The sequence below is a fragment of the Athene cunicularia genome, assembly GCF_003259725.1.
Source record: "Athene cunicularia isolate RWA chromosome 12 unlocalized genomic scaffold, athCun1 chr12_part1, whole genome shotgun sequence".
In the NCBI taxonomy this organism is placed as follows: domain Eukaryota; kingdom Metazoa; phylum Chordata; class Aves; order Strigiformes; family Strigidae; genus Athene; species Athene cunicularia.
This window is the reverse complement of record NW_020799116.1, coordinates 3,297,295-3,308,071: the sequence shown is the minus strand read 5'-3', so window position 1 is coordinate 3,308,071 and position 10,777 is coordinate 3,297,295. Positions and strand designations below refer to the sequence as shown.

At 54.4% G+C, this 10,777-nt stretch overlaps 2 protein-coding genes across 2 annotated transcripts in view; one reads left to right on the top strand and one right to left on the bottom strand.

Annotated features, from left to right (window-relative positions):
* Positions 1–1,376: 1,376 nt before the first annotated feature.
* CCDC71 (coiled-coil domain containing 71) lies at positions 1,377–10,771 on the bottom strand. The gene is made up of 2 exons (XM_026857283.1): positions 8,802–10,771; positions 1,377–8,701 (listed from the first exon to the last, which is right to left on the bottom strand). Exon 2 carries the CDS (start codon positions 8,637–8,639, stop codon positions 7,446–7,448), a length of 1,194 nt encoding a protein of 397 aa, XP_026713084.1. The 5' UTR covers positions 8,640–8,701; positions 8,802–10,771; the 3' UTR covers positions 1,377–7,445.
* Positions 10,437–10,777, top strand: part of KLHDC8B (kelch domain containing 8B) — a 7,968-nt gene continuing 7,627 nt past the window's right edge. The window contains exon 1 of the mRNA XM_026857536.1: positions 10,437–10,466. Coding sequence (XP_026713337.1) covers positions 10,437–10,466 — 30 coding nt within the window. The remainder of the gene's footprint in view (positions 10,467–10,777) is intronic.

Here is a 10,777-nt window from a genome sequence, read left to right as displayed (position 1 = left end):
GGTCCCATGCATCTCGGTGGGGCGAGGGATGCTGTGGGCAGAGCCCTGCCGTGCTCTCAGCAGGTGCTGGGAAACCCCCAAGGAGGGACAGGGCTGTGCCCGCCGAGGCTCTGGCAGCGCAGGGTGGTGGCCGGGCACCACCAGCTCCTCGGCTAGGAGAGCTGGCAGGAGATGAGCTGATAAAGAGCCATTAGCACTGGCTGAGACGTCTGTTATCACAGGGATCTTGCCAAGCAAACCTTATCTGCTCTGAGGAGATCCTAAGTGGCCTGATAAAGGCGACTGTAACAGGATCTCTGCCTGGAAAAGCAAGGTAAAAGCGGGAGGGAGGGATCCTCAGCTGGATCTGAGGGACAAGTGAGGTGGCCCAGCCCACATCCAGGCACCCCCTGGCTCCCCTGAAAGCTGCTCTGACTTCCCAACCCCCCTGTGACCCCCTCAGCCGCCGCACAGCTGAACGCGTGGGGGTGGCCCACGTCTGCACGGGGAGATGCCAGCAGCTCCGCCGCAGCCCTCGGTCACCAGCGTTTCAGAGCTGCCAAGCATCTCCCTCGGGCACCCCCAGCCTCGGCTCCACCAGCACATTTCAGCAGCAATCAAAGCACTTTTGCTCAGGGGGGCGGCAGCGGGAACCGGCAGTGCTTGCTGCTTTGGGGTACAAAAAGGAGGGCCCCCCCCCTAAGCCTCGGCAGAGCCCCCAAGCTCCTGAGGCAGCCTCTCATGCCTGGCCAGCCCCACTTGGACCGACTTCAGTGCGCTCAGCGGGCAGCCAACGCTTCCCTGAACATCCCGAGCGAGCGGCAGAACCGCTTAACCACTTCCTGAGGAACGAGCTCCCGCACTGGGCCCACTGTCTGCCCCGGGGGGGCCACGGTCCCACCACCGTTAGTGCCGGGTCAGTGCACCCACGGCCCCGCAGCACAAACCAGATGCAGATCGCACGCGGGCAAACAATGGGGTTTCTGTTGAATTAACTGGCCGCAGGGTCCCGGCTGCAGATCAGGCAGATCTAGAGAGAAGCTGTAGGGTGGGCAGGCAGGCAGGAGCTGGCAGAGCACCTGCCAGCACCACGCTGACCCGGTGCGTTTCTCAGAACTAACCTGGAATGCAGATTTATGCCAGTTTACACCAGTTCAGCACCAGTGGCACTCGCCTGGAGCATTTCCCATCCCATGCCAAGCATTCCTTAAAGGGGCTTGGGTAACTCGCTGGAGGGAACTGGGGAAGAAGAGGTGGTGGTGGTCTCCAGCTGAGCGTGCCCCTCGCGGCAGCCAGGCACACGGGAGACCCCATTCCACGGAGCTCACACGGGGCTGGAGGCAGGAGCCCCGGGAGGAGCCGTCTGGCGGAGCCCAAAGAAAAGCTGGACACGCTGGGCAGTTCTGAGCACCATTTTACTGAAGGGCTGGACACCTGCTAGGACTTCATAACAAAAAGTTCACTTCATTTAAGAAAAAAGACAGTCTGGTTTTTGTCCCATTTCCCTCCGAAGAGCGGAATAATACTAACGCTGTCTTTTCACTAAACAACGCCATTCCAAAATATACAACACTGAGTGTGGAGCAGCCCAGCCTTATATTAAACATTACATATTAATATAGCTTCGGAAACATTCTACACAAATGACACAGTAAAAAGTTCACTAGAGAACAAGATGGTCAGTTGTTGTAAATTCATCATACAAAAGTTTGTTCCTCGCCCTCCCGCGGGCTGCAGTCGCTGCTCCCCGGCCGTCACTCAGGATCCCCCCAACACCAGGGGATGGCCACGGCTGAGCCGGGGGCACTGGGCCCAGCTGGAGCAGATGGGTCACGCTGTGGCGTGGGGACGGCTTTCTTAGAGACAAAGGTTGGCAGAGGGGAGCGTGAGGGGCCGGGCAGTGCCTGCCCAGAGCCCCCGCATCCCTCAGAGCGGCTGCTGTGCCTCTGCTCAGGACATGCTACTCCTGGGGAGTGCTGCACTGGCAGGCAGGAGGAGGGAACGGTGACACACACCACTCCTTCCCCGCCACAAATGCCAACACTCGTTTTGTCCCGTCCCTCTGGGCAGCGTGGCGGAGCAGGGGTAGGAGGGGGAGGTATTTCTGGGGGTAGCTTTGCAGCACCTTCTCTTTTACAACAGCACCGCGTGCCTGACTGTGTCTGTGGGAATCACCAGACTCTCACAGGGGCTGCCTGTAGCAACAGGAAAGGAAAGGGCTAATTAAGACAACAAGGAGAGAGTCCCAGACGATAATAAGGCCTTTAAGGGACTCCTCAGGGCAAGGCCTAATCATCCCCGCAGGAGAAGGTATTTCAGATGCTCACCCGAGGAAGTGCACAGACCTGGCAGACAGGCCCCGGCCCCGGCTCCTGTTTGCAGATCCGCCGCAGCAGAAGCTGGCCAGCCAGGCGCTGCTGGCATCTTTGGTTTCCCCTAATCCCAGCTTCTTGCTTTTTCACCAGACTTCCTCAGTTTTCCCAAGCAAACTGAGGAGTCTGGCCTTAGCACCACGGCTTTGGAGGCAGCAGCTGGCCAAGCTGCGAGTGCTGGCAGTGTCATACCTACAGACAAGGTTCACTCAACACCCAGGGCTGACCTAGTGACAAAGGCTGGTTCTGGGACAAGACCTCTGCTCCACCATCTAGCGAGGCACCTGGCACCTTCCTAACAGCACCCAGTCCCAGGCAGGAACAGGCTGTGAGGAGAGGGAAACCCCAGCGTGGTGCGCTCTAGCAGAGTCCCAAACGCGAGGGCCTGGGAGCAACCTGCCCTGCTGCCCTCTGCACGAGCGGTGCCAGCCCACCCAGCTCGCAAAGCCGAGGGCTGCAGCACTGTTAGGAAGGTGTGAGGTGCCCCAGAACAGCCATCCTCTCCTTGGGCCACTTCAGCTCCCAGAAAGCCATCCCCATCAAACCACAAGTGCCGTTTTGAAGACTGAAACAGGAACTGTTACTCCCAACTCGCTTGAGCAGCAGGAGCTCCACACAGCTCAGCAATGAGCCTGCCAACCATGGCTGAAACAAGGATCCTCCCACCTAAACCTGCCCTCCTGCCTGAGAAGCCACCCAGCTGGTGTCACACTGTCCAGCTGCAGCTGAGAGACAAACCTGCTCTCTGTCCCCATGTGTCCCTTATGCCGCGGCCAAAGGCCCAGCTCCCAAACAGAGAACTTGGACCCAAGGAGGAGAGCAGCTGGAGCAGCTGCACTCCCCCACATGCTGGCAAGGTCTGGCCATGAACACAGCACAAGTCACAGCTGAAAAGGCCCAAATTCTGTGCTCACCACCAGCTCCACCAGTGGAGAAGTGCTGGTGGTGTACAAGGGGGGCCCGGGGGACACGTGGCAGAACAGGGGCAGCTGTGGAGTGCTCACAACACTCCAAGGGAGCACACCTCCTCCTCGCACTGAAATACCACTAGTGGGCTACAAAACAGGAGTAATAAAATAATCCCTTCTTATTCTGCAGAAAAGTGCTTAAGAAATTCTGTACAAGGATCGCCATGGCAGCTGGCTCTGCAGGTAGTGGGGTGGAGAAAAATAGTTCGGAAGCAGCGGCACCACGCTACATGGCTTTCAGGGAAGAGGCCAAGCAGAAACTCCTCCAACTAAAAGTAGCGGCAGACGGTGAAATCTGATCACAGTGGACATGAGCTACAAAACATTTCTACCAGTTAACAATGTGATTTCAACTGGTATCTGATGTCAGCTTCCCCTTCAGCTGCCTGCCGGACAAGCTGCTCTCCCCACGGACCTTGCCGACAGACATCTGAAGCACACAGGAAACTCAAGGACCTTGTCTGATGGAGGCGAAGCATAAACTCTTGCTTCTTGGCAGCTGAATAAAAGGAGAAATGATTTCCACAAAATCAGTTGGACGAACAGCCCTTTGACCGCTGGCTGAATCATTTCTAGAAGTGACAGTGGCATAAATCCATGCAGTAAAAGCATTCCTAAGAGTCTCCAAAGCTCTCGGCTGTCATGGTGCCCAGGAACAACATAAGCTGGGTTAGGCACTTGGATGAATTCAAAGTGACTAATACAGAAACAGGTCTGGACAACCTGCACACAGCACACTCGGCAGAGATCACAGCACTCCGGGCAACACACTTCTACCTGCCCTGCCAGTTACTGTGGTGCAGATCCCTGGAAGGCAAGTCTTACCCTGCTGTCACAGACTGACACAGGGTGGAAGGGACCTCTGGAGGGTGATCTCTGGTTAGATCAGGTTTTAGGCAGGTCTGGTTTGATCCAACCCTTCATCTTCCCTAAACACCAGACAGCAGTATCCACAGCACGGCCCCTTCTGCAGCCTCCTGCATGCCGGTATTGAAGGCCCAGGATATCAGGAGCACCCACACCCAGCTGTGAGATGAAGGACGATGAAACCAACCACCATCAGGCTGCAGGCACCCGTCTGCCAGCGCTGGATGACAGGCAGTGACACTGGCACCAGGGGGGCTATAAAGTGAATAACAAGCTACAACCCTTCCAGCCAAGTTCCCAAATCACCTGCGAGGGGGGAGAGGAGACATCAGGAGGGCAGAGAATTGAGCTCCAAGCACTCAGGGGCCCTGCGGTCCGTGAGATGTGCAGAAGAGCTGACAGACTGGACTGATGACAGGCAAGTCCCTGAACACAGAGCTACTGGGTGCTGGATTCCCTGGCAGGAGCCTTAGTGACACAGAAGTGTCTAATGCTCATCTCTCCCCGTGGAGGAGATCTCTTGCTGGTGGCCTGAGAAGGACCCTGGGGGAGCCGTCAAGCACCTGCAGAACTCAGCTCAGTGCTGGGAAAGTCATGGCAGTGCTAAGGCGGTATGTTTTGCTGGATGTGTTAAGCAACAGTACAAGCCAAGTCCTTGACTGGCAAAGACCCAGCTGCGAAAGACACGAGGTGATGGAAAAAAGTGAGGAGGCAGGGCAGCTGTGCAGCTGGGGGAAGAAACACAACAAAGAGTAGGGATGGAGCCTGGTAAGCTGGCCTGAGGTGCTCAGCTTCCTGCTAGGCTGGAGGAAAAGCAACCTCAACCCAAATTCAGCCTTGTTGATGCACAGTTGTTTTCTCACTGGAGGCCAGGCACTCAGCTGGGATGTCTGCGCTGCACAAAGAGGCTCCAGAGACAGTTCTTGGTGCCCTTATAAGGGGCTGGGAAGAGGGGAAGCTGCCCAGCAGCCCGTCAGACAGTGATATCACAGGCAGGAGTTCAGAGCCCTCCTCAGGAAACAGCCAAAAAGAGAAACTCCAGTGCAAGCCTTCAAGACCTGCCATTTGAGAGCGTGGGAATGAGAAAGGTCTGAAGGAGTGGGAACAAAAGGGACAAAGCAATTTTTGGCCGGTTAACAGTGATGGAGGGTCCCTGTTCATCCAGCATCATGTCAGGACAGGGAACTCTCTGCCAGGGCATTTTAAAACACTGAGCAGAAGAAAATATTTCCTCCTCCTCTGCAGCCAACCAGCGGCATTCACAGGTCAGTCCCAAACACTGCAAGTTATGATCTCTGACAGCAACTTGGATATGCACAGTAAAACCACACAGAACCTGAGTGCATGATCCAGAGCCTGCAATCATCCCCCAAGGGAAAACCTGCACCCTGCTCCACCTGGGCGAGGGGGGAAGAACCCCAGCTGTGCCTCGGGGGTCCCAGCTTTCCTGCCTTCTCAGTCCCTCGTGAACCTCCTCTCTCCTCTGAGTGCCACGGTTTTCCTCTCTGAGCTGGGGATCAATGCTGACCCCTTTTACAAAGTGCTGAAATCCAGCCAGGTGCTAGGGAGGGGCTGAAACGCGAGGAGCTGGGGCTTCCCAGGGGAGTTCAATCCTTCAGCCAACGTCCACAGAGATTACGAGGTCAGACAACTGGTATTTTGAGCTGGTGAGAGAATGAGTGGATTACCAGCCTGCTGCTGCAGAGATCCCAACATACAGCAGCGTACAGAGCCAGGTCCGTGCCCGGCCCGACGCTGCTTCCTCTCCCCATGCCACCAGGTTCTGCTTTTGCAGTATCCTATCGCAGACAGTCTCAGCCCAGGCCATCCCTCCCAGCTGCCTGGTGACAGTGGCAGCATGTACTGCTCTACCGCAGTGTTTCTCCTGGAGCAAGCAGAGCCCTCCCCGTGGAGAGCAGACCCGACCTCGGCCAGCACGCAGCCCAGCCGTCGGCAGCAGTTCCACAGTGCCTCCTGGGGACGGGCAGAGCCTGCGCTCCGGGAGCTTTCACGCCTGCCACACACCTTCTCGTGACATCCCAGATGGCACAGCAAAGCTGTCACCCATCACCACACGGCGCCCATCTCCCCTCCAACTGCTTCACCCCCACAAACCAACAGAAACTCTCTACGTTTAAGTACTGGCATATATACTCTCAACGCTTTCACTTTTCTGCTTTAACTCAATCTCAAGTACCCCACTGAGCTCTGGGACTGGCAGGATGGATCTAATACATTCAAACACAGCCTGTGCCTTCTCTACCAGCACCTAGAACCTGCTCCTGAAACCTCACAGCAACAGCACAGCAGTCAGGTGGTGGGCAGGACACTTTACGCAATTCCTGCTGACAACTCCAGCCCCTCGGTTGTTACAGTCACAGTTCACGCTCTGCATCTGCACCTGGGGTACAGGAGAGCAGAGAAACTGGGTGCTGAGGAGGAATTGCTCTTTGGAGGCAAACCCTACCATGAGTTGGGAGCTTCTGCTACCAGCGAACGGAGGAGGCACCTAGAGATATCAGGCAGACTTGCAGGCAACAGCCCTGTAACACTCCCCCACTCTTACGCAGAGGTAATACCAAAATAATGATTACAGTCAACTATCAGCTGGTAATTCTCCAAATTGTTTGGCATATCTGGAGAGAAACAAGTGGCTATAACTCTGCCTGCCTCTGAGCTGCTCAAGAGAGCCCAGAACAGGCTGTCACAACACTGAATCACAAAGAAAACCTGGCACCTTTCAACAAAAGACTGGCTGAAGGGGAGGGGGAACAAAAGCTATTGAACCCAATCCCAGAGGGATGGAGGAAGTGCATCTTCCCACAGTTCCTGGGTCATATGCACATATATGGATATAGAGATATATAGATAATAAAGTTATAAAATTTGATCAAAATAAAACCAGTAAATGTACAGCTTGAAAAAGAGCAGTATCACAGTGCATCAATGTCATGAGAAAATCCCCTGCTCTCCCCCTGCGGGAGCGCGCAGCCTGCCGCGTTCAGAGGAGCGCCCGTGGGAAGCGAGCCCTCCTCTGGCCAGAGTCACCATCCCGCGTTCTCAAACAGGTTTTTAGTATTTCTGCAGTTCTGCAGAGCAGCGGTGACAGGCAGAAACTGCGCGAGAGCAGGCTGCTCTGTCTGCAGGTTAGTTGACAGATCGGCATCAGAGATCCAGAGTTGCCCTTAAACTTCTCCACGCTCTGGTGCCAGGCTTGTATTTTACTTACATAAAAAAAAATGTGACAAAGTGAAGGAACTCAGGGGACGCTGTGAGAGTGGGACAAGGGTTGAATTCGGATCACAGGGGACAGGTTGACCCTAAGAATCTTCTGTGCTCTCCTCCTCACTTCATCATCAGAGGAAGAGTTGCCCACTTTGATGGCCCGGAATTTCAGCAGGTTCAAAGTGCTTGGAGCCCGTTGAGATTTATTTCGGACAGGAATGGTATTTGCTTTCTTTCGTTGCGGTGCTTCTCTTGCTTCTGTAGCTCTTCTCTTCTTTTGCCCGACACTCTCCTGGTAAGTGCTGGTGTCCTTCCATTCGGTTTTCCTCACCAGTGCTTCCTTATCTTTGATTTTCAAGCTCTTGGACTGCGGTGCTGCAGTGCAGCCCTGGGACGAGCTGCCTGTGACCCTCCCGTTGAGGACTCCCGAGGCTTTGCAAGCATTGCTCTCCTGCAGCACTCCACTCCTTGGTCCCTTCAGAAGATTTAAAGTGAGGTTGGCGGAATCCGGTGCTTTCTTTATCAAACGCCTGTACCCCTTACCTTCTGTTACTTTAGTGGTCTTGCCTGAAGAAAACTGCCTCTGCGGACTCGAAGCCTTAAGGAGTTTAAGGTCTGAGGGTGAGATCCCAAGACGCCCTCGCGTGTACTTGGACTCCAAACAGGACGCGGTAGTTTTCAGCGGCACCAGAGCTTCCAGAACTACCGACAGTCTCATGGCTGGATACACGTCAGGATACATGCTTGTAGGGAAACCCACTGCCGCAGCCTTGGACGTGCCCGATCTCGTCTGCTTCAAAGAGCTCAAGAGGAGATTCGTGGAATCCCCTTTAGAGACAGGTTGAGTGGAGACTTTCGCAGAGTTTACGGCAACACCGGGGGGCGAAGCAGACACCTTTGCCACGGCCGTGGTGTTTCTAGCCGGGCTCTTGTCAGACTCGGCGGCGCTGGTGCAGTCGTGTGGGGCACTCTCTTTTGTTTGACTGGGTGTGTCTGCCGTGCACGAGCTGTACCCATACACATCCTTACTCCTCAGAATTGTGGGCTGGTAGCCCTCCTCCTTCAGGCTCTGAATGAAGGCCACCAGCTGGGTTTCTGTGTCCAAAAGGTCCTTGGACATCGGGTTGAAGACTCGGAGGGCTTCCTCAAGCACTTTCTGTCCCGCAGAGGAAATTCTCGACCAGGAATGAACAGCTTTTTCTTCCACATTGTTCACCGCAATATTCATGGCATTAGGCAAGTGGGCAGTTCAAAAAAGGTCCAAATGACTGGAAAAACAACACTTCACACCTCAAAAGGAGAGAGAAAGAAGTTAGTTTACAACAACTGAAATAATCTTGTATTTTTAAGCAGGGATCTGAAACTACTAAAACCAGGCATGGCTACTCACAAGCATCAGGTTGGATACTGGGCATAACCCAAGTTAGCAGGACCATCAAGAAAATCCCATCACTCATTTATCTCTGCAGTAAAACTGAAACATCTCTCGCAGAATATCCTCAAACCTAAACAAAGATTTCAGGCAATCCCATCCAACCCATCCCATGATGTAGGGTTCCAATGGTGAAACCAGGAAAATCTGCAGCCCATTTACAGTTTGACACGCCGCAGCTTTGGGTAACTAGATCTCATATTTCCCTCGGTAAAGCAGCCCTTCGTTGAACCCTCTCCCTGTGCACGTGCCAAGAACACCACGATTGAGACATCTCAACACTAAGCAGCCTGAGCACGTCAAATCTATGCAGCATCACGTTCAATTTTCCAACTTCCTAATTGATTCTGTTCAAAGATTGATTCTGAGTCCCTGCCAAAGGTGCAGCATCCTCCTGAAGACCTGACAGCAAAGCTGGAGGCTATTTCAGTCATGCTTCATTGATGCCGAACGTTGTGGCAAGAAAACACTTCTTGCTGCTCCTTTGTTTGAACAACGGTCTGCAACTTGCTGTCACAGCAAACTGGTGTTGATCCAAGGGCACTCACTGCCAAGTGAGGAGGAAACAGGAAATTTAAGTAGGGCCACATGAAGGAAACACATCACTGGGCCCAAGTGTACAATGGCCTGAGGGATAATGCTGGGATCATGCTCAAGGCACTACACTGCTATCTGCCCAGCGCAAAAGCACAAATGATTGCTTTAAATAAAAAAAATAGGCACTGAGCAGCAGTACAGGCAGGATTTTGTGATGCAAGCAGCAGAACTCCAATCCTTTCACGCTGAGCTGGCGGCCTCACCAGCTCCACAGCTGGACGCTGCACCAAGAAGTTATAAAATCTTTAGCCTCATTGATACCTCTCAAAATAACGAGGAGGATTCAGTGAAAGATCCTTTTTGAAGAAATGTGGGTGTTGGAGATGCTATTGGGAGAGGGCACTGCACAAGCAAGAAAGCTGTGATGGAAAAGTTAGTGCCTGAGCAGACAGAGCACAGAACTACTCGTGTCCAACATTCCTCCCAGAACTCCGGTTTCACCACAGCCCCGGACCAGTGCCTGTGCCGCCACCGGCTGCACAAGAAGGGAACAGACACAAGCCAAAAGCAGCCCCAGAAGGGGAAGCACAGGTCAGCAGGGGGGTAAGAGCCTCCGCATGACAGACTAATCTCAGTCAAGTGTTCTGCAGACGTCACGGCAAAAGAGGGATTTGGAGGAGGATAATGTGGTTGTTCTGCAACAGGCTGGGGATCTCCCACAGAGAAGGGGAGGCAGGCTGAGAAGGGCTCCGACAGCCACGGCCGGCGTCATCAGCCAGCGGTGAGATTTGCCACCTCCAAAGCGAGTAAGCAGTAGCAGGCGCAGAAAGGCGGCAAGGATGTAAAGCTTAATCCTGATCTGGAAGAGAGGGAGAAACCAGCAGAGAAGCACAGGTATCAAAGTGTGCTCAACAGGCTGCAAAATGGATCATCTTCAGGCTGCAGCAAGCCCAGGAACAGCTGGGACACCTTAAGGGGTATTCTGATGCTGAACGGAGAGGCTGTGACATCTCAACATCCATCCGCTTGGTCTCGCTTTGTCCCGTGCAAGTTGTAATGGGAGCAAAAGCCGGCCACGAGCAGGCCGTGAGCAGCACACCCCCAGTCTGTCCAGCCAACGGCAAGTTCCCTCACTTGACACACTACCAGGGGATGTGCCCTGGTTAAAGTGCCACAGGGCCACAGACCCACAATGCTCCTGGCACAGATGCGAGCACAGCACTGGCGGGATGCAATGCTTGAACGATGCCAGGACGGGTTTGGAGGCCTGGCTGTCCGGGCACGGAGCTCGAGGAAAGTGTTTCTCCGGGTGCACCGGGGGGCCAAGCCGGCTGCCGGCAGGACCAAGACGCGGGGCTGGGGCAGCCTATGCGGATGGAGCCTGGCTTGGAGACCCA